Source organism: Equus przewalskii, chromosome 22 (genome assembly GCF_037783145.1).
Source record: "Equus przewalskii isolate Varuska chromosome 22, EquPr2, whole genome shotgun sequence".
Classification (NCBI taxonomy): domain Eukaryota; kingdom Metazoa; phylum Chordata; class Mammalia; order Perissodactyla; family Equidae; genus Equus; species Equus przewalskii.
The window spans coordinates 25310594-25335140 of record NC_091852.1 but is presented as its reverse complement, the minus strand read 5'-3'; the positions used below and the strand labels follow the sequence as shown (position 1 = coordinate 25335140).

Below are 24547 nucleotides of genomic sequence, written 5' to 3'. Positions count from 1 at the left end.
GTTGTCCTGGTTCAGAACAATGGAATACTTGGTTAGCGCCAAGGACTGTGCCAGGTTCTGAGGATATTTAGACAAATAAGATAGTTTCTATTCTTAGTGATTATGTCTTGGTTTTTAATTAGAAGGCCAGTGTTCTCAAACATGGGCAGATTCTTTACTGACTATTCAAATCAGACAGATCAGCACCCCAGCCCCTCACCTTTCCATTGTAGTTCAAATGTGATCTTGACATAAAATTCAAGGGTGCTTTTAAATTATTATTTGGCATGGGGGAGGGGAAGGAAGAAATACTCTATTCTTCTTTCTCTGGGGATCCTTACTCTTCAACTGCAGTAATGAGATCTGAGATCCAGGCTATTTTCACATTCTTTCTCAATGTGCTGTAAATTTGTTTTTTTTTATTTAAAGATTGGCCATGAGCTAACATCTGTGGCCAATCTTTTTTTTTTTTCTTCTTCTCCCCAAAGCCCCCAGTACATAGTTGTATATTCTAGTTGTAGGTGCTTCTAGTTCTGCTATGTGGGACGCTACCTCAGCATGGCTTGATGAGTGGTACTAGGTCCACGCCCAGGATCCAAACTGGTGAAACCCGGGGCCACTGAAGCACAGTGCGTGAATTTAACCACTTGGCCACAGGGCTGGCCCCCTGTCTTGTAAATTTTAATTAGACACTGCCTGCATCAAATATTTAAAAACCCATTGGTGGTCGATATTATGATATGCACTCCTAACATGTAACATATACTATTATTATATATTAACACTATTAATACGTGTTATTTCAGATTGATAAAACATGATGTGTTTATATTATAATTTGGGGCAGTGTTTCCCAAAGCAGGTTTCTAGACATATTTTCTTCAAAGCATTCCTTAGAAATTCACAGTTAAATAAGTTTGGAAAACACTGCTTTTTATATACCAACTCCTGGATTTTCATGATGCACATTAGCATATTAAAGACTTTGGAGTTCAACAATAAAGAAATCTCTAAAGCTTTAACACCTTTATTTCCCACTTACATGACAATATAACTTTTTCTTATCCTGTGTAATTGCTATTGATATCTCTCAAGCAGTGTCTGGTGGAACACACTTTTGGAAATGCTATTCAGATAAAGATCAAAGTTTTTTAAGTTATTCAAGTAAATGTGTAAATAATGCTTTTCCTCCAGTTGCTTGTAATTCTATTAAAAAAGACACCCAAAACCAAAACCTGCTCAGAAACAAAATTTTGGTGTAAATTAAAAACAAACATAATAATCACAGAAAATAGACAAACGAAGATAATATGACAATTTTAGGAGTATACTCAACATATTTGTATCATAAGAAAGAGTCTGATATTCCAATATGAAAGCCACTAAAAAAAAAAGCCCAGACTTTTAATTAAATAAACTTACCATACAAGGATTTACGGTGAGCACACTCTTGATAAACTGAAATAGCAGAATGCCAGGCTGTTTAACTACACTCTTGGGGTCAGACTCAATTTCAGTATTTTGAGAACCAAATCCGCTGATTACCCATAGGTGATAGCCTTCCGCACCCCAGCTCTTGGAGAGAGAAGGAGGGGGGAAAAAATCAAAGCAATAAAAAGTTTCTTGTTATCCTTTCCTATTTTCAAATATTCAAATTCTGACATAACCAACAACACCATTATTAATAACTTCTGAAGGTTGGAGAAAACATGATGGACAACGCAGACAAGAATCATACCTTCAACTAGTACATCTCAGCCATCTCCAGTGGAAACCATCACTTCTCTCTACCTACAACAGTGCAAATACTACATACCTATCTTAGCTCCAAATCCTAAGAAATGCCTACTGCTCTCTGTAACTTCTCCATTAATTTAACTGCCTCTCAAATAGAGTCATGCATTCCTTAATGACAAGGATATGTTCTTAGAAATGCACCACCAGGTGATTCTGTCGTTGTGGAAACATCATAGAGTGTACTGGAGGGGAATGAAATTTACCACCCCAAAATCTATCTCCTTTATGTGAGGATTATTTTAGGCTGATTATTTTTAAGAAACAAAAGACTCAGAAAGCTTTTCTTGTTACCTCTTCCTTAACTGCCTAAAAGAATTCAGATTAAAAAATCTGTCTCAGGAAGAGAGCTATCACTTTAGCATAAAATGAACTAGGTGGCATACAAGGAGGAACCTAGAAAAGCCTGTTTGTTGGACTCCCATCTGTGTTCTTCTGTTTCTGTATGGCCAAACAGTTGTTTTCCAAACACGTGCACTCCTTTTGACCCTACCTATGAATTATCTTTCCTTCTCTTTGAAGTCCCTGACTCCCTCCACTCCCAACATCTTTTGTTTTTAGCTGAGGATGGTATTTAAGGTGGTGGCCTTGGTCATCTTGGTGGGTTATTTGGTTTTCCTGGGTTTCTCCCATGTATACATATATTAAACTTTTGCTTTTCTCCTGTTAGTCTGTCTCATATTAATTCTTAGACCAGCCAGAAGAACCTAGGGTAAAGGGGAATTTATTCCTCCCCTACTGTACTTACACAAACCTAGATGGTATAGCCTACTACAAACCTAGGCCATAGGGTACTAATCTTATGGGACCACTGTCATTTATGTGGACTGTCATTTACCTAAATGGTGTTATGCAGTACACGACTGTACAAAGAAATTCCTTACAGGGGAAGATCCATGTTACCTAGCGGAAGCTTGACAAGGAACCACCCCAAACAGATAGTTTTGTATAGAGCAAAGAACACTGGATTGGAAACTAGGAGGCTAGGGTTTTCATTCCAGCTTGGCTACCATTTTGTTGTATGTATTACCTTGGCCAAGCTATTTGGTGTCTCAGGGTATAAGTTTTCTCCTCTGCAAAATGAGAAGGTTCAAATAAATTCCCCAGGCCCAGGCAATTTTAATATTCTATAACTAGATTTCACAATAGTTCTTTTTAAAGATTGATACTTTCCCAATCTGCGAGGCCAAGAAATTAGTAACAGCAGGGGTGAGGAGGCGGGGGTCCCCTGAATTGTTGCAAAATTTCAAAAGCTTAATAGAAGTTTTGCTTTCCTATGATAAAAGTTGCACAAGCTAACTAAAATGTTTAGATTCTTAGTTTGTGACTGAAATATCAACTAAGTGAGGCTGATAACACTGGTTGTTGCATGCCGCTCAGGAACATTAATTGGTAGTTATAGAAATGGTATTTGTTCAAAAACATTTTAAAATATGGAAGTAGGGAGAGACATCGAATGGGGTCCTTGGGGATGAAAGGTTGGAAACCACTATTTAAGGCAACCATGGTGAGAAACGCAAGATCAGAAAATACCTTCCTCTACAGAGCAAGAGAGAAAGGAAGCAATAAGCTTCATAGCTACTAATTTCACAAAGATGGCACATGGAGGGGCTATAGTAAGAAAACGTTTTTTATGTAAAGATAGGGGTTACACTTCACTGCTTTCTACAGCAACTCTTGAAAATAAGTAATAAATAAAAACATTGTTACAAGAGTGACTATAATTCTCCTGACATACATCTATGGAAGTTTTAAAAATATGCTGAAATACCACACACATGCATGTCCTCCAGTAAAAACACCCAAATGAGCATTTTACTTTAGATTAAAAGAAAGGAAGGGGGCTGGTCCAGTGGTGTAGTGGTTAAGTGCGTGTGCTCCGCTATGGCAGCTGGGAATCGCAGGTTTGGATCCCAGGCATGGACCTACACACTGCTCATGAAGCCATGCTGTGGCAGTGTCCCACATACAAAAGAGAGGAAGACTGGCAACAGATGTTAGCTCAGGGCAAATCTTCCTCACCAAAAAGAAAAGAAAGGAGGCCATGAGAAGTGAGTGCTAGGCTAGTGAGTCACATAAGAAATGGAGGTATGCTTTGGAAAAACCAAGGCCTAATTTCAACAGTCACTATGTTCTCAAAGACGTCAGGGGCTTGATGGACACATCTAAGCAAAACCAAAATCAAATACTGAAAATTGGGCAGCATCCTGATTCTTAAAAAAATACTTTTATCAAAACAAGAACTATATGAGTCTGCTAGGACTAAAATACCTTGTAATTTTATCAGACCAACATGAGAGAAAAAGGAAGAGGAAAAATCCAAGTTTTTTTATACCATACCAATATTTTATAGAAAGTACTTACCATAGAGTTGATCTTAAGGGGATCTTTTTTGGTTCCATCAGATCTATAACTGAAACAGAAGAGACAGTTAATTCAAGAGCGTCCTCTAATTACATATAACAAGCTTTAATTTAAAGAAAAATCAAATTGATTTTGTTGCTTCAAAATAGAAATACATAATAACACATGAAATGTGAGACTGCTGGTTAATATACCTAGGCATATCACTGAGACACAGTCTTCCAGTCCTAAGTAACTTCTTGACAGGGTCATGTAGTTTGGGAAGGTGTGTGCATTTCATCAGGACAGAAATTCAGGGTAGTATATGAAGTCAGCAGAGATATCAACCCACTCCTATCAACCCACTAGGTTAACATACATTAAACCAATGAGATAATGTAAGTTTCCATTTTCTACTAGTTATTCATATACATGGCTTACCGCTCTTATTAGATAATAAGTTCCTTGAAGGCAGAACCATGTTGGATTTAGCCTTGAATCTAACATGCTATCATATACACAATTAGGGATTCAATAAATAAATGCACTTTTACTGAATGAACAGTCAGTTTTAAGAGGATGGATCTTCAGAGAAACAATACATTCTGAACAAATTAATTCTGAACCTTACAAACTGTTTTACACTAAGAGTCAAATAAAGCAAAAGGGTAGCTGTATGACACAAAGTTTCTGTGTATGTATACTGTCTGGGAGATAATGGAGTAATTTTATCTAAAATTTGCCTTTATTGACTCACGCAAAATCTCCTCCAAGTGTACAAATCAGCTGGGCTCCAAACACACTCCATAGAGAAAGGCCTCCGTATTCCCAGGTCACTATTACAACACTATTGTCAGGAGACCATCTGACCAATTTAACAGCTCCTGTTTTATTCCAAATGTCTGTTAAGAAATCACAAGAAGAGTTAAAAATAAATGACAGCTATAGAAATACTTAGTATTTACTACAGTCTATATCTTCAAGTGAAATAAGCAGAAAGGTATGTCTGCTTCAAATAATGAGATGAACCCTGCTCATTTAGGGCTATTTAAAATCAGTAAGGCCATTAGCCTTGACTTGACCTAAGCAGAACAAACTCAGTGCCCAAGTGATTGATAAGAAGTAAAAGCCATCTGGCCACTATTAGCTTGAATAACTACAACTGGTGGTCTTAAAAGTCTTTGGGTTTGGGAAAATTAGTTTCTGTAAAATGTGGGATAATAGCTCCCTTAAATGATTTAACACTGAATGTCAAAAGTACTTTGCACAGTACTTTTGAGGTGTTTTAAAATGTAAAATAATATTTTACCACTATCTTCATGCTCCATTGGCAATATCAGAGGGATCCAAGTTAAAATAAATTGAAATTTAATCTATTAGGATTAAGTAGGTAAACTCCAGCTTGAGTGCTCCAAGGTGCTCATATCTTCTTTTAACAAATAATAGTTCTTTCAATGCCATATATAATTACTAAAGGAGAAAACTTTGTGTAGTAAAATCCAAGTTTCCTTACAACAGAGTTAAATGAAATACGCCAGCATTTCCTATCAGCAATTCAAAAGCTATCTACAGCATCACTTTCTTTAAAAATAAAATTCTTTCCATTTGCAGTATTAACACATTTTTGCTATATTTGTTACAAAGGGGAGATATACAGATTTTAGCCTACAGAAGACAGGCTAAGTTAACAGAGTAAGAACTTTTTTACTCTGCCTGTTTGAATCCTCACATTAGCACTTCCCACCATAATTCATATACATTTTCCAACCATTATACATATATTAAATCTAGTCAAAGAGATATACAATAAAATATTAATCATGATTAACCTCATCTTCAGGCAGCAGGATTACAGGAAATTTATCTAGCTGGTAACCTACAATAAATATAGATTATGATAATCTGCATAACGAGAAAAATGTTAAAAAGTAATCCAAAGACTTTGTTAGAGTTGAACTTCCAAAAAAGGAAGATCTCCAGGAGCTAAAAGAAAAGAGAGAACTGAAAGCAAGACTGGTTAGCGCTTGAGCTAAGGGAGCCGGGGGGCGAGGTTGGAAATATAGGGATAGAAGGTTGGGATGAGCCCTAGAAATGACTAGGGAGTTGGGGTTTCTCATCTCTTACAAAGACAAAAAAGGAGTCTCAGGCCAGCATGAATGAAGGAATCTGAACGGAAGCTGCTGGATCATGTAAGGACTCTGGAAGCACTGCAACCTATAAAAAATCAGCCAATGGAGCCAGAAGAAAAGAAGGAAGCCTTGTCTCAGTTCAAGATGTAGGAGGACAACAGAAGTCTCCCAACATCTCAAGCAGGTTTATAGCCTAAAGTTATATAACTCAAGGAGGCAGAATTCTCCCACAACAAAGACCACAAGAGTGAGAGTCAGCAGATAACCAAAGGGAGCAACTGTATTCCATGAACCTGAGAAAAGAGAACAATCTAAAAAACTCAACACAGTCTTGTCCAACAGAAGCAATCAACAGAACTTCCTCTAATGATGTAAACATTCTATATTTGCTCGGTCTAATAGCTAGCCATGAGCTATATGTGGCTATTAAACATTTAGATGTTACTGAGGAAATAAAGTTTTAATTTTCTTTAATTTCAATTAATTTAATTTAAATAGCCACATGTGGCTGGTAGCTACTGTATTAGACAGCACAACATAAGTATGGATAAAAAAATAAACAGATAAAAGGGTCAGAAACCACAATTAAAAATACACAGTACTCTGTTCTTGTAGGTTACAGCAAAAATTGTCCATAGATAAAAATATCTGCAGGTTTTTAAAGGGCGTACAATAAGAATCACAAAACAAACAAATTTCTATTTCTGGCATGACAGCAAATTAGACACCTTGAATGACTTGCTACATTGAAACAACTAAAATGTTGAAAAGAACACTTAAACATCTCAAAACAATCAAAAATACTGAGAAGTGAGTGAGTGTACAAAGTACTTCTGCCCTGAATTTTTCTGCCAAATCCTGCAGACCCTGACTTCTATCTATCTCTGATTACTCACAGCATGTGAGGAACAGGAGACAAAGTTCAGAGCTTGGTCAAGGCAGGGAATCTAACAGAAGATATCCATGTAATGCTGGGACTATAAAGGGGTACATCCATGGTACAAGGGAGAATGAGAACTAAACTCTACCATGTGGAAGATCAAGAAACAGGATGGGACACTTTCATGTTTTGTCCATGGTACTGAATGGAAAAATAAAGAAGCTCCCCTGAGAATCTGCAACCACAAGTCAGTCCTCACTCTGATCCATAATTTGTGCAACTTGTGAAGTTCAAAAAAATCTCTGAGAATATAATGCAAAGAGTTCCAGATCGATGTAGTACTCCCAGGTGACTGGCAGAAACAAACACAAATCCTCTCTGGAAGAACTCAAATTCAATCTAGGTCTCAAAGCATTCACATAAGTAAGTGTCCAGGAAAATACTCAGCTCTCAGTCAAAAATTCTAAAATACATAAACAAATGAATGAGAACTCAAACAACCAAGACAGCAAAAATAGAACTCAGAAAGGCTTCAGATATTGAGATTAACAGAGAATATAAAAACCATTTTTTCTATCTAAAGAAACAAAAGAATATTGCAAGTAGGAGCAGGATGCACACAGATTAGAAAAGAGCTAAGTAAACCTTCTAGAATTAAAAAAATACAATAATTGAAATTTAAAACTCAATGGACAGATTAAGCAGCATATAAGACTCAAAGGAAGAGAGAATTAGTGTACTGGAAGACAGATATGGAAAAATTTTCTAGAATGCAGTCTAGAGAAACAAAGAAATGAAAAATTTAAAAAGGTTAAGAAACATGGGAAAAAGTACAACATAAGTCTATTAGATTTCCAGAAAAAGAGATTAAAGAAGAGGAAATATTTAGAGAGATAATATTTACATATTTTGTTTTCAGAACAGTTGAGAGAGAGAAATTCTCAGATCCACTAAGTCTGAGTCTCAAGTAGAAGAGAAAAGAAAAAGTATTCACCTATCACAACACAGTGAAACTGCAGAACACCAAAAACAAAGAGAAGGTCTTAAAGGTAGCTAAAGAGAAAAAGCCAGTCTCCGGAAAAGGAAATAACACTTGACTGGAGATTTCCCAGTAGTATCAATGAAACCCAATGACATTGGAACTTCTTCAATGTACAGAGAGAAAATAACTGTCAATCCAAAACTGTATACCAAACCAAGTTAAACTATAATTAAATCACAAGGGAAAAAGAACATTCTCAGACAAAAAAAAAAAAGAGTTTACCACCACAAAAACTTCACTAAAGGAAATCCAAAAGGATGCATTTCAGGCAGAAAATGGTCTCGAGTGGAAGTTATGAGTTGTTAAAAGAAATCACAGCAAAAATATTGGTATTCATGTGGGTAACACTAAGTACTGTTAACAATTAAATATTCTAATGTTTAACTGAGATTACAACATGAGATACATCAGTTTCCTGCTTGAGGCTAATAAGATTTTTATTATTGAATTAGATTAGATGTAGATGGGTGCTATTTTTTATTTGACCTTTCTTTCCTGATGCCAAACATGAGAGAAATTTGTATAGTCTTATGGCAATTATTCTTAATATGGGAGCATATCATTAACTGTACATTAAAAATGTTAAAATAAGAAGGAAAAAAAGGAGGACTCACCAGGATATTGTTTTGCTGTTAGCTCTAGCTTATGAGACAGCAGCATAGCTCCAGTGGTGTTATCTATTGTATAAACCTGCACAGAACCACTGTGAAAAACAAACAGACTTTCAGTGGAAAAAGACAAATACAGATATGAAAAGCATTATTATGGGAACTATTACGTTCTGCTGGTAGGACTGTAAATTAGAACAAAATCATTTTGTAAATAATTTGTAGTTATGTCAAATTTGAACAAATGTATATTCTGTAATGTAGCAATTTCACCTCTAGATATACCCCAGAAATAGCCTTGCCTATGTTTAACAAGAAACACGTGCAACATTCATTACAGTATTGTACATAAGTGAAAAAAAGGGAAAAAAAATCTGAATATCAATAAGAGAAAGAAAAAATAAGCTGTAGGATACCATATAGCACCGAAAATGAATGAACTTTAGTCGTGCATTAAAATGGATAGCAAAAAAATAAAATATATATATATATAGAGAGAGAATCATTCTGTTTCTATATAGTCAAAAACATTCAAACACAGTAGTTATATACATTTGTGGTAAAGATACAACAAAGAGCTAATGTACACAAATTCCAGATTATTGACTGGCTGGTGGAGAAAGGAGAATACTAAGAAGAGGAGAAACAGAGGGCTGCATCAGCACTGGTAATGTGCTATTTCTCATGCTGGATGGTAATTTATACAGAATTTCATTTTATTATTTTTTATATCTTATATTATTTTTTATATCTATACACATGATACATGTGCTTTTGTATATATAGTATATGTAATTATTTCATTTAAAAAATCTTTACAGTGGCCAGCCCAGTGGCACAGTGCTTAAGTGTGCACGTTCTGCTTTGGTGGCCCAGGGTTCACTGGTTCAGATCCTGGGTGCAGACATGGCACCACATGGCAAGCCATGCTGTGGCAGGAGTCCCACATATAAAGTAGAGGAAGATGGGCACAGATGTTAGCTGAGGGCCAGTCATCCTTAGCAAAAAAGAGGAATCTTGGGAGCAGATATTAGCTCAGGGCTAATCTTCCTCAAAAAAAACCAACCAACCAACCAACCAACCAACTCTTTACAAGAGTCAAATTTTAAGGACCAGAAACCAAAACTAGAAATCTACATATTACATCTAAGCTACATTTCAAAATTGAACTAACTGATCATAAAAAATAGTGTTTTTGCTTATGGAGCTATTTTTAGATCAAAAATTTAACAGAAGTGTTGTTTTTAAAATACTTTACTTTTCCACACATTAGAATGACACTGGCTTATGACTGCTAGAATGTTCTGGCACTTATGTGCACTCCTTCGTGGTAGGAGAAGTCAGATGGTTTCCCCAAAGCAGCTATGATCCATTTCCAGCCAGGTCTGACAGTCCTCAAAGATTAAGACTGGGACTAGATAAAACATCTGCAATAATAGGCCACTTGAAGTTATCCCACAGCTTACTGATGCTTTGTTTTTAATTCTTTTCTCTGTGTTTCATTTTGGATAATTTCTCTTGTTATGTTCTTCAAGTTTATTAATCCTTTCTGCTGCAGTGTTTGATATGGGTCTTTTCTACATCTTCCACGTTTCAGTTTAATACTGAAAAGGGACCCTCTACAACTTTATGGAGTTCTTTGTGCCACTTTCTCCTCTTTGGTGTCTGTCCTGTGAGCCCTAGCTGCTTTGGTCTCTCCAGACTCTCATTTCCACATACTCAACTCAGGAAATCTGCTACGCTCTGTCTCCCCCTCCTCATGCTGCACCCTGGAAACTCTCTCAAAGTAATTAAAGTTGGGGCAGTCGAAGAGTTTTCTTAGTTTCTAATCTTTCAGGGATCACTGTCCTTTCTTGCCTGATGTCCTATGTCTTGAATTCAAAACACTTGTTTCATATTTTTGTTCATTTTCTTGGTTGTTTCAGGTAGTTCTCTGAGAGAAAATCTGATCTGCTATTCCATCTTAGTCAGAAGCCAAATGCCTGGAACAGATATCTTTCTAGACTACCTGCCCAATGAGACACCTCGCTGAAGGATGGCACTAAGTGCCTAGCAAGTATTTACTTGTTTTTGCTTTGCACTTGACAACTCTCAAGTGTTAACTCTTGGCTGCTAAGCTCTAACAAGTCAGTGAGGATCCAAATATTTCTAATGTAAGAAGCAGGTGCTAAGTCAATACATACAAAAGACTCACAATTAACCTTTGAGGTATTCTATAGTGCCTATATTCTGTAAATTATTTTTCTTTCCATTTCTCATCAGCCCATTAGGAGAAAAATATTTTTTCACTAAAAAGACACAACTTACTAATTTCAAAGCAAAAACCACATCTCTATAATAGAGATATAGCTATTATCACCGTAAGAGATCAAATTTAGCACCATTAATACTGGGACAATTCAACATTATTGCTACATGATGCCACAGGAAGTACACATCACCTAATAACAAAAACATTTAACCAGAATCTAACTATTAAACATGAACAGGCTGTAAGACATATGCCCTACAAACTGGCATCCTAAAAGAAACCTGGCTTCTTTTTTTTCCCTCAAAGATTGGCATCTGGGCTAACAACTGTTGCCAATCTTCTTCTTTTTTTTCCTATGCTTTATCTCCCCAAACCACACCCCCCGCCCCCGTAGACAGTTATACATCTTAGTTGCACGTCATTCTAGTTGTGGGATGTGGGACACCACCTCAACGTGGCCTGATGAGTGGTGCCATGTCCGTGCCCAGGATCCAAACCCTGGGCCATCGCAGTGGAGCATGAGAACTTAACCACTTGGCTGTGGAGCCGGCCCCAAAAGCTGGCTTCTTATAAAACTCTAAGGACATCAGCTACAGCCTAGTGTTCCAGGCAATTAATTGTGTAAGTGCTGACAGATGAGGGCTAGAAGTCACTGGTCTGTTATGTCACACAGCTACAAATCACTTTCACCCCAACCCATGATCATGCCAGAAGAGCTGTTACTCTCCCAATCAATGGAAACTGAGGTGACTGAAAGGCTGAAGGTCCAGATTCCACCTTCACTATCCTGGGGGAAGGGGAAGAGTACCTCTCCTGGAATAGACATCTAACATCTGGCCTTGCTAGACCCCTGGGTGCTAGCCCAGAATGTAAGCGATGTGGAACTGCACACCCACCACTGCTTCTGTCTCTGTGAATTTCCTCTAAATGCTGATGTGGTGTGAGCTTCCTAGTCATCTGACTGTACCTGCTCAATAAGAACCAGCTTCAAGGTTCAAGTCATCACAGGTGTTAGAGAAACCAATTAAATGCCATTATGAGGAAACAATGAGACAAATTTAGAATGTAGGACAATCTATAAACAATTCTGGACTCTTAAAAAGTTAATGGCATGAAAATAAGAAGAAAGGCGTAAAGACTGTTATAGGCAAAAGGTGAACAAAGAGAAATAAACCAAATATAATTCATAAGTTTTGACTGATTCTGGTTGGAACAAAGGCACTATAAAAGAAATTTTGTGACAACTGGGTTAATTTGAATATGAACTGAGTATTAGATCTTATTAGGGATTTTTCATTAATTTTCTCATGTGTGATAAAGATATTGGGTTTATATAAGAGAATCTCTCTTGTTTTGGAAGCCAGGAAATAATGTAAATGTCCTTTAACAGAAAATCAGATAAATTATGGTATATTCATACACCAGAACACTATTTATAAATCAATCCAAAAAAACGATTTCAGCTACTGGCAAACAACATGGATGAATTTCACAATGGTAACTGAAGAGAAGCAAGACACAAAACATAGAATATGATTCTATTCATATAAAGTTCAAAATCATGTAAAAGTAAATTATGTTATTTAGGAATTGCATACATGGGAGGTAAAACTATAAAGACAAGGAAGTGATTATCACAAAAGACAAAAGTCTGATTACGTTTAAGTGAGTCAGGGAGGGGAATGGATGGGAGCTATGATTAGAGAGTGGCAAGGGTAAAACTTCTATCAGCTGGCAATATTCTATTTATCAACCCAGTTGTGAACAGATGGGTGTTAATATTAGAATTGTTTTGTAAAACTATGAATATCTGAATTATGCACCTTCCTATAAGTTGTGGGTTTGTTTGGCGGTTTTTTTTTTTTTGGTGAGGAAGACTGGCCCTGAGCTAACATCTGTTGCCCATCTTCCTCTTTTTGTTTGAGAAAGATTGTCACTGAGCTAACATCTGTGCTAATCTTTCTCTATTTTATATGTGGGATGCCACCACAGCATCGCTTGACGAGTGGTATGTAGGTCCACACTCAGGATCTGAACCTGCAAACCCCGGGGCCACCAAGGAGAGTGTGTGAACTTAATCCCAAGGAGAGTGCGTGAACTTAATCACCATACCGGCCCCAAGGATGTTTTTATTTTACAATGTGAAAGTTAAAATCTAAATATTCTTAAATCTATTTTTAAAACTGAACTGAATCAGTAATCCAGAAAGTTCCCACAAAGAAAATTCTAGGCTCAGATTGCTTCACTGAAAAATTTGATCACACGTTCAAAGATGAACAGAGAAGAGAAAGAGAGGAACCCTTCCCCAACTTTTTCTATGAGACATGTTAACCAGGAGAGGAAGAAGAAGAAGAAAATCATCAGCAAAATGTACTCATGAACATATATTTAAGAATTCTAAACAAAATGTGACCAAATCAAATCCATGAATATGAAAAAAATATAGGCTTTTCCTTCTTTCTTGTACTAAGTTAAATTTACTTATATTTCTACATTTATCTCCTCAATAAGAAGCAGTGTGTTGAGGATGAGGATTCCCCACTTTACAAAGAGATTACTGACAGTGCAATGAAGGCAGTAATTTATAACGTGTATTACTTATACTAATAAAAATATTTTAATACCTAACTTATGCAGCTGGAGATTATACTAGATATATATTTTATAGAACCACTAAGTTTCACTGTAAAGGCAAAATGGAATTTTGCGTTTAAGAGTTCTGAAGACTAAAAAGCACTACACAATGTAAGGCACTAGAAATATCTGATAGAATCTTTTTATTTGAGCCAAAATATAAACTTGACAAAGTCAGTTATCTTTGTTGTTTCCTAATGTATCACAAGTGCTTAGAACTGTGCCTGGTACATGGCAGACACAAAGATATTTGTCAAATGAATAACTGGTATGCAACTTTACTTCTTAAACCTGCATTATCCGAATTAAAGCAAGAAACTAATTTATAAAATTCACTAAGGCACACACACTAATTCAAAGGCAACGTCAATACTGATGTCTTAAAAAGAAAGGATTATTTAAAAAAAAGAAAAATATCTTACTGATCCTTTTTTTTTTAAAGATTGGCACCTGAGCTAACATCTGTTACCAATCTTGTTTTTTTTTAACTTCTTCTTCTTCTTTTCCCCAAAGCCCCCCAGTACATAGTTGTATTTTCTAGTCGCAGGTCCTTCTGGCTGTGCTATGTGGGATGCTGCCTCAGCATGGTCTGATGAGCGGTGCCATGTCCACGCGCAGGATCCAAACCAGCAAAATCCTGGGCTGCTGAAGCAGAGTGCGTGAACTCAACCACTGAGCCAGGGGGCTGGCCCCTGTGATTCCCTTTTAAACAGTACCTAAATTTTAACTGATTTGCTCTTTTAACTTGTAACTCAACTTCCTACCACTGAAGAAAAGCTCACTTTTACAAATTCAAATGCTTAATCTCCAAAATGTGCCCAACTTTAATTTGTTGGCTTCAAATTAATAAAATACTTTTGAATTTTATATTAAGGCTGACTCACAAGTTATGACGGGCATGACAAAGTTTACTACTATGTTAAGAACATCTCATGTTTAAAAAAACAAAGTATTTCTGGCATAACTTTTAAAATGCAGAAGTCTATACCAATTACCTTGCACAACCAAATGCCATTAGTCGATACTTGTTATTTACTGCTACACAAGTTCCATCAACAACATCTTGTGGCCAAACTCCATGAAGCTGCTATAATAAAGAAAAATAGTTAAGGTTTAAAAAGTGTTCTCCAAAATATACTGTAACCAATATATTTCTCCTTTAATAAACATAGTTTCATAAGGCTTTATTTGGTTTCATGTGCATAGGAAAATATCCCATCAGGACTATCATCTGAATTTTCTCCCCAAATTTCACTAAATGGTTCAATAAATATTCCCAAATGAGCTCAGTCTAGTACCAGCTAATCTATTTACAAAATAATAAAAAAATGGATATTTGATCTTCAAATCTTTCTAAAATTCTTGATAGCAGAAACTGCATCTAACTTGCTTACTATTATTATTCTCATCATCTAGCACATACGCAGAGTTTAACGTCCCAATGAGTGGAAAACAGTAAATTTTATGTGGTCTATCCTTTAGAAGCAATTCATGATTTGCAATTGCTTACTATTCTCTATTACTCCTTTGCTTTATGGTATAATGGTTGATAGCATGGTATCTTGCAGCCTGACATAACATCTCATTGTCTACCATTCACTTGCTTAAATGATTATTTGGCCTTTCCAAGCTTCTGTTTCTTATCTGCAAATTACTCACCTCTTAGAGTGTTTTGAAGATTAAATGAGAACATACATACATGTAAGTCACTTAATAACAATACCTAGCATTCAACAAGTTAAGCATTCAATAAATAAAAAGCTTAAATCTTAAGCTTGAATGCTATTTAATTCTGAATATAAATACAGAATAGATCAGCTCCATTGTCTTTTTTTATTTGTAAAATCAAGAGTACCTTACATTATAAATTCTAAGGCAAAAACTATAATGACTGTGAGTTAGTAAGCACTAAAAATAGCACACTACAATACAGCACTTTTATTTTTGGATAATCCCAATAGTAAACATTAGAGAATCCAATATAATTACAATTCTGTTTGAAATGTAATACTACAGATTTTATTTAATTCCCAAATGAGTTATATATTCTACTATCTAAACACGGAATATCTGCTTTTTTTTTGCAGGAATTTTATTTATTTTTCAATTTTAATAATAAAACTAGACATTATTTTAGATAACAAAAAATGGTAAAGATAGCATTGAGCATTGTTTCTCTGGACCACTGCTTCAACTGAAATTCATTCATTCACTCCCATAACAAATATTTTCCAGATGCCCACTATTCTCATCAGGCACTGCTCTAGGAGCTGAGGATACATGGTAGGGATTCAAACACACCAAAATCCCTACCTGTATCCCTGCCTTACATTTGTCAGGAGACTGACAAGTTAAAAAAAATCACAATGTGTACTGGAGGGTGGTAAAAGCAGTTACAGGGAAGAGAGAGTATGGGGGAAAGATTTAATATTAAATGGTTTTCCCTATGAAAGTGTCTTTTGAGGAAAGTACTGAAGAAGATGTAGGAAATATAAAGGCCCTATTGTAACAGCATTTCTGGCGTGTTCAAAGAACATCAAAGATGGAGTGAAGTGGAATGGAGGAAGGAAAAGTAGTAGATGAGGTAACAGGTAGAAGGCCCAATTTATAAGGCTTTGAAAGCCACTATAAGAACTTTGGCTTTTTCTCTAATTTTTATTTGGGTAGTCACTGGAGTATCTTTAACTTCTTTAACCTTTTCTATTTATGAACTATAATACATCAGAGAAGAATGCACATAACAAAAATGTACACCTCAGTAATATCACAAAGTAAACCCTTGTGGAGTTACCACTCAGGCCAAGGATTATCAGTACTCAAAAGTCCCCCAAGTGTCCCTCCTGATCAATAAACCCTCACCCCTACAACAAAAGTAACCAATATCCAGACTTACGTGGTAATCACTTCCTTCTTTTCCTTTAAACCATTACCACTTAAATATGTATCCATACAAACTCTAATTCAGAACTGCCTATGTTTTTATTTTTCCTTTAATTTTATATAAAATAGAGTCACAGTACATATTCTTTTGTGTCTAGTGGTTTTCACTCAACACGTGTGAGATCCATCTGTGTTACTGGATCTAGCCGTGTTTGTTCACGCCACTGGGCTTAGCTCACTGGGCCTCTGGCCTCCCCTAGCCTGGTAGTGCTTTACTCTGGTTTGTTCTCCAAAGCCCTTAAGTACATTAAAAAAATATTTTTTCTCCAGCCTTTCTAGTTGTCCTCAGCAGGTTTTGTCCTAATTATCTAGGTCTATTGAAGGGTTCTGAGCAGAGGAGCAGCATAATCTGACATGTTTTAATACATCTTTAAATGTATTAAACAATGCCAAATAGAATTTTTCCAAAGCACTTAAATAAATGCCTAATATAAATATGACATTAGTGTATTTCCCAATTACTGGTAATACATATGTTGTTTTCTTGTAATTTATAATTTTTATTTATAACATTTAATAATGTCCATCTATTTTTCATTATTTTTTTAAATCCTTAATTTACTGGAAAAATTTCTTTAACCAAATAATAATAAAAGCTGATACTCAGAAATGAGTCAATCACTTCTTCAGCTCTAATATTTTTGTTTTCAGTAAAAACACTTAAATGCTTAGCATACATCAACAAAACAAAAAGGCAAGCTACTGAACAGAAGAAAATAATTGCAAATCATGTATCTGATAAGGGGTTAATATCCAAAATATGTAAAGAATCCATATAATTTAATAGCAAAAAAACTGCAAAACAATCCGATTGAAAAAATGGGCAGAGGATCTGAATAGACATTTTACTAAAGAAGAGCTCAGACAGGCAACAGGTACATGAAAAGATACTCAACATCACTAACAATGAGGGAAATGCAAATCAAAACCACAACAAGATATTACCTCACACCTGTTACAATGGCTATTATCAAAAAGAGAAATAACAAGTGTTGGCAAGGTTGTGGGAGAAAATGGAACCCTTGAGCACTATTGGTGGGGATGTAAATTGATGCAGCCACTATAGAAAATAGTACGGAGGTTCTTCAAAAAATTAAAAAGAGAACTACTATATGATCCAGAAATTCCACTTCTGGGTATTTATCCAAAGAAAAAGAAAACACTAAATCAAAAAGATATATGCACCTCCATGTTCACTGCAGCATTACTTATAATAGCCAAGATATGGAAACAACCTAAGTGTCCATCACAGATGAATGGACAGAGAAAATGTGATATATAGATACAATGGAATATTATTCAGCCATAAAAAAGAATGAAATCTTGCCATTTGTGATAACATGGATTGCCCTTGAGGGCATTATGCTAGGTGAAACAAGTCAGACAGAGAAAGACAAATACTGTATGATCTCACTTATATGTGGAATCTTAACAAAACAAAACCAAACTCATGGATACAGAGAACAGATTGGTGGTTGCCAGAGGTGGGGGGTGGGGAGGTGGGTAAAATAGGTGAAGGGGGTCAAAAGGCACAAACTTCCATTTATAAAATGTATAAGCCATGGGGATGTAATGTATAGTACAGTGACTATAGTTAATAATACTGTATTGCATATTTGAAAGTTGCTAAGAGAGTAAATCTTTAGAAGTTCTCACCACAAGAAAAAAAACCTTTGTAACTAAGTATGGTGATGGATGTTAACTAGACTTACTGTGATGATCATTTCTCAATATGTACATATATCGAATCATTATCTTATATACCTGAAACTAATATAATGTTGAATGTCACTTATACCTCCAAAAAAACCCTAAAAAAATCCCAAACATAATTACAAATATATGCACCTTGTAAAAAAAATTAGATTCTTCAGAAGCTTATTTTTATTCTTATTTATATACTGACATGTTTTGATCACAAATGTATTATTTAGTAAATTACCATTTGAATAAAGTTGTTAATGGAAAATATTTTATTAGGAATCAGAAAGCTGATACAATGTAGAGAAAATATGCCCTTCAAAACTTAAAATCCTTTCCAGTTTAAAAGAGCAGACTGAACATGAATATTTAGGTTCTTTGACTCTTAAAACACCAATTTTTGTAACAGAAAAGATTTTTTTCAAAAAGCATAAACTGGTAAGGACAAGAATGGGAGAGGAGGTAGCATCAAAAATTTTGGAAGCTGAGAAGCATACGGATGAATAAAATCCTTAACTGGCAGTAAACAATGTTGAGAAACAGTTAAATTTACATTGTAGGGTAGACAAAAGGCTTGGGAATTTAGATGTCTCTGAAAGGCTGAACTAAAAGCAGTAGGATTGGCTCAAAGCCTACTTAAGCACCAGCTAGATCTTCTTAGAGTACCTCCCAATTTGAACAGCTAAGAAATACCCTACCTCCAATCCAACAAAAAAACTGGAGAGTTTTCTTTGGAGAAAAACAAAACAAAAAAATCCCAGTGGTCTCTAGACGACAATGAAAACAGGGATAAGTAAGTGAATGTTTACATGCTGAATGTGGTCCCTCTATGCTAACACTGGATACAGAGAGGGCAGGAAAGGAGATAACTCAGTTACCTCCTGAAGCATGGTGAAGATCAACCAAACCCAGAGAGGTTCCAATGAATGCAAATTTTTATTTTAAGTCTCTGTCAGTAACCAAATTCATATATTAATCAATCATATATTAACCATTAACTATGAAAGAATCTCATCCAAATAAAGAATAAAAGGAATCCTCAGGATGATGATGATGGAGAGCCCAAAAGTACAATTGTGTTAAAGGTATGTATAGTGAGCCACCAATCCAGTTGGGAGCACGTGAGAAGGCTCCAAGAGAAATTTCTTCAAGAAGATGAAATGGACAGAACACCTAACGTGTTTGAAAGAATCAAGCGGATATTTACATAACCAGCAGACAGTCTGAGGTTGAGTTATGGTATGTACATAAAAACTAAGCAAACGTAAAGAACAATTATTAATGCCCAGGGGGAGGGGAAATCTGCAGTAACGGAAAAATAATCATAACTTATCATATGGCTCAGGTACTAATGGATTTTACATAGCAATAACAATATAAACAATGAATAGTAATCTAATCAAAATCACAATAATCAAATTGAGAAGGTGAGAAGAATATGAGTGTGGTGCCAACAAGGAAGAGGAAAGCAAGTGGTCATTTTCCACAGTGGGAAGTCAATGAACACAGCCTAAAAACTAAAAATTAAAGGAAATATTCAGATTATTGAAAATAAATATCAAAATAAGCAGTAAAGGAATAAAAAGTAGTTGCCTCTGAGAATGAAACTGGGCGCGAAGAGAGCAGGGAGGAGGGCAGGAACTATCATTTTTCTTCAACATGTCTAATACATTTGTCTACTTACACTATTTATATGTATAGTTTTGATTAAAAAAATTAATTGACAACCACCACTAAAATCTCAAATAAGGAAAATGGCGGAGAGATTTAATAACAAAGACTAAAATTAATAAATGTAAAATAAAGAAAATAAACAAAGTTAGTAAGTCATACCTCTGCAGTAAATCTACTCGACACTGGCGTAATAAATCCAACTTTACCATCGTTAAACACAACAGCAAAACCATCAAGTGTGGCACAGTATTCCATGTCTCTGATGTGCACATCTGCAAAGCCCAAGAATGAACCTGCTGATGAAAAAATAAGTATGTGAAATATGAATACAAATACAGTAAATAATTCCCTCACATTTTTGCTTGCAAACTCTGTAAGGACAGTTAAAAGGACAAAATAATGAACTAACAACACTAAACAACTAAAGTACTCCTTCCTATTGACACACACACACTCCTCTCTTGCATAATTAATTCCAAAGTAGAAAACTCAATGTTCATCTGTAGAAAATGTCTATATCAAATATTAAACATCTGGTTCTACCCCATGCAGAAAGTATAACTACCTCTAGATGACTGCAGATCTACTGAAAAGGGTACTGTGCAAAGATTAATAGCTTTCCTTCCATTTGTCATTCCTTCCCAGTGAATAAGATGAAGAAGTCCATCAGAAGTAGCAACCAGGAGATCTTCCAATACAGACTGCAAACTGTAGGGAAGTAAGCAATTTAGAATCAATTACCTTTTAAGGGAGCGTACTGGGAAAGCAATGAGTAGCAATATAACTGCTCTGAAGAATATTCTTGCAGAGAAGATCAAGACACTACTTACAAAACTGCCATTTATCTAAAATATAGCTATATTGCAGCTTTATCTATGTATAATTCAATCTAGAATCAGAAATTATGGAAGAAATGAAAGACTATGGGTGGCAATAGTCACAGATGGATTAAAAACTAGAAATACTGCAACAGCAAATTAGAAGATGGAAGGATAAGTGATAGCTGACAAGAAAGAAAAGAGGCAGAGAAACCATAAAAAGAACTAATGACAGGATGACAATCTGGAGCCGTGAAGTATAAATCTAACAATCCTCTAGCACTGTCCAACAGAACTTTCACCAGCGACGGAAATGTTCTATATCTGTACTAACATGGTAGCCACTAGCCACATGTGGTGATTGTATGTTTGAAATATGGCTAGTGTGACAGGAGAACTGAGCTTTTAATTTTGTTCACCTCTAACTAATTTAACTTTAAATAACTTCATTTGACTAGTGGCTACTGTATTGGAGAGCACAGTCCTAGACCACTGGATTTCTAGGGTATTATTTAGTCTCACATTGTTCATTCATTCAACAAACACTTATTAAACCTGTGCTCTCATGACAGGTGCTACGTTGTGTGTTGGAGATTCAAAAGTGAATAAAACATAGTTTCTCCCTTCAGAAGACATCTCAGTTGACTAAGTATTGAAAAGTAATTACGGAGTATGATCTCAGCACTTATTGATACGTGCAAGGAGATTTAACATTTACTTACCTAATGGCACATAAATGCCTACTTGGCTTACTCTTATATGCCCAGCCCCTGGGGCAGTACTAGTTTTATCTGGCATTAACTATTTGTGGGAAGAAGCAAAGAAGAGGAGAAAGGACAAGAGAAAAGGTGAATCCATAAATAAGACTGCAAAAGTACTGGCAGAGGAGCCAGCCCAGTGGCATAGCGGTTAAGTTCAGCATGCTTTGCTTTGCTGGCCTGGGGTTCATGGGTTCAGATCCTGGGTGTGGACCTACACCACTCATCAAGTCAAGCTGTGGCAGCACCCCACATACAAAATAGAGGAGGACTGGCAAAGATGTTAGCTCAGGGCCATTCTTCCTCACCAAAAAAAAAAAGTACTGGCAGAGAGAAAGAAAAAGAGACCCAGGGAAACCAGTGGAAATTAGTATCAAGAAAGCTAATGGAATAAGATGGATGTAAGAGTACTCAAAAATATCACATGCTATAACAAATTTAAGTATAAGAAAGAATGAAAAATGCTGTGTCTATAATATATACTCTATTACATACTATTAAATTTCCTTTCATACTTAAGAAGTTAAGAATGTATTTCAGAAATATTTTACTCCATAATGATGAAAAAAATGTTGTTAATGTTTTAATTCTTAAACTAAACCTTCAATTCTTTGGAAGGTTGAGTTCAATCACTCATTCCCCAAGGACTTCAGACAATGAATAATCTATTGCATTTTCTTCCCCAATTATAAAAATACTGAAAAAGATTAATGTATCCCCTTACCCAGCTTCATCTCTTGAACTTCAGAGCATATGTAATCAATTAAAATTCCCAGTTTATAGAAAGTTCACCTTTTAAAATATTACACAAGTCAGTCCTTCCTATCTGTGGGTTCTGCATCTGCAGATTCAACCAACCATGATCTTGTAATGCTATGTTACCATCCATGGTTGGTTGAATCTGCGGATGCAGAACTTTGGTTACGGAGGGCTGACTAAGGGACTTGAGCATCTGGAGATTTTGGTATCTGCAGGGGTCCTGGAACCAATCACCCATGGATACCAAGGGACAACTGTATAGTCTTTCATTTCAAATATATATTTTAGGGATAAAGTGTATGTGTAGCAGGTGGTGGGTAGAATAGATCTGCTACAACATTTCAAGAGAGGTAATTTAGTGGTCATTGGCTTATCAGAGGTCTTCATTCAGCAAGAGTCACACTAGGTTTGTTTATTTATCTATCTATCTATCTATCTATCTATCTATCTATTTATTTATTTATTTATTTATTGGTTTTGTTTGTTTTTGAGGAAGATTGGCCCTGAGCTAACTGTTGCCAATCCTCCTCTTTTCGCTGAGGAAGACTGGCCCTGAGCTAACATCCATGCCCATCTTCCTCTACTTTATATGTGGGATGCCTACCACAGCATGGCGTGCCAAGTGGTGCCATGTCTACACCCAGGATCCAAACCGGCAAACTCCAGGCCGCCAAAGTGGAACGTGCACACTTAACTGCTGTGCCACTGGGCCGGCCCCCAGACTAGGTTTTTTAACACTATACTCTCCCTCTCCCTGCTCTTATCTTCCTGGAAGCATCACTGCATATGAAAGTTAAGAACAAGATGAAGGTTACCCTCCAGTAATTTAACTGTCTGCAAGGCAAAACTCAATACTCTTCTGACAAAATTAACATAATTCAGAATCTCCACAACATTATTATCCACAATTCTGTGACAAAAAAAATGGCCAGACATATGAATAAACAGGAAAACACGACCCAGAGTCAAGAGAAAAATCCATCAATATAAATAGACTCAAACACAATTTTGATGTTGTAATTAATAGATGACTGTGACTGTGATAAACATGATGTAGAATCTGTAGAAAAAGGTAGATATATCCTCCTCAATTAACTGAAAGTAAACAAACTCATTAAAACATAGGCTGATGTCAGTTATTAAAGTACTGAGTATTTCCATAAAGTTTAGTTAATAAGCCTTGTTCCAAGCTACCCAAGTGCTGGCCCACCACTGATTCCCTCCCTCACAAAGATATAACAATTAAAGAATTAATTCTTGGCATCAGAGGATGTCAGGACCCTGTACCAATAATCAATATCCCATGTACTTTCATGCTATACTGGTTTTTAAATATTTTGAAAAGCACCCTTGGGGTTAAGTACACACAAAACACACATAAATGTACTCTACGTTATGTCCTCAAAGAACTTCTCCAATCACTGACTTCATGGGCTTTATAGCAGCTATCTGGTATCCCACAGATGGTGTTTTTTGTTTGTTTGTTTGTTTGTTTTTAATTTAGGATCTTAGAAGTAGAATCGTAGGATCTTGGAAGTAGAATAGTTTTTCTGATTAATCAAATATTCTTAATAGGGAAATATATAATTCATAACCACTAATCCTCAAATATGTAAATATATTTAATACCTAATATTAAATACTATATACTACATAGGGCTTTCCTAAGGGCCTGAGATGGAGGAAGACACAGAATAAACTGTGGTATTTATTAGTATTGATTATGTGGTATTAGTTAGAAATAGACTAAGAGTTTTAATTATAAATTACATTAGTAGTTTTTACGTTCTCCACATTCTCTATCTTCAATTAATAACAAAGGTTGGATGCTTAATCCTATTCTTTGTTCAAACACAAATTAAAAGGTGGCAGCACCACTGCAATCTTATGCCTATAAGCAACAACATAACCATTATCCCTAACTTCATCTGACATATTTTTGGTAGTGGGAGGGAAAATAGTTGGTTATGAAGCCCACATATCATGCGTTCTCACTCAATTCAAAGTCATACAGGAAATCTCTAATCAAATTTCCAGCAAGTACATGTTATAGATGCTAATAATAATATAATTCTAAAACATAATTATTTTACTGAGTTTTGAGAGAAATCTAAGAGATTTCCAATCACCTAAATTTGTTGATTAAAAACTAGCACCTGATCAATTAAACTTGTACAAGATGGCAGGAATTCTTTTTTTAAAGGTTCTTTTTCTATCCCATTTCCATGAACCAAATA

At 35.7% G+C, this 24547-nt stretch overlaps 1 protein-coding gene across 8 annotated transcripts in view; it reads right to left on the bottom strand.

Annotated features, from left to right (window-relative positions):
• The window catches only part of RIC1 (RIC1 homolog, RAB6A GEF complex partner 1), a 145676-nt gene that overhangs the window by 26515 nt on the left and 94614 nt on the right, over window positions 1-24547 (bottom strand). For 3 of the 8 annotated variants that reach the window (XM_070590009.1, XM_070590013.1, XM_070590010.1), the window contains 7 exons: window positions 20541-20683; window positions 20135-20271; window positions 14656-14747; window positions 8782-8870; window positions 4874-5018; window positions 4138-4186; window positions 1402-1554 (listed from right to left, as the gene is read on the bottom strand). In XM_070590009.1, the coding sequence (XP_070446110.1) occupies window positions 1402-1554; window positions 4138-4186; window positions 4874-5018; window positions 8782-8870; window positions 14656-14747; window positions 20135-20271; window positions 20541-20683 (808 nt within the window). The remainder of the gene's footprint in view (window positions 1-1401; window positions 1555-4137; window positions 4187-4873; window positions 5019-8781; window positions 8871-14655; window positions 14748-20134; window positions 20272-20540; window positions 20684-24547) is intronic. The other 5 variants (XM_070590011.1, XM_070590012.1, XM_070590016.1 and 2 more) reach the window with 2 other exon arrangements.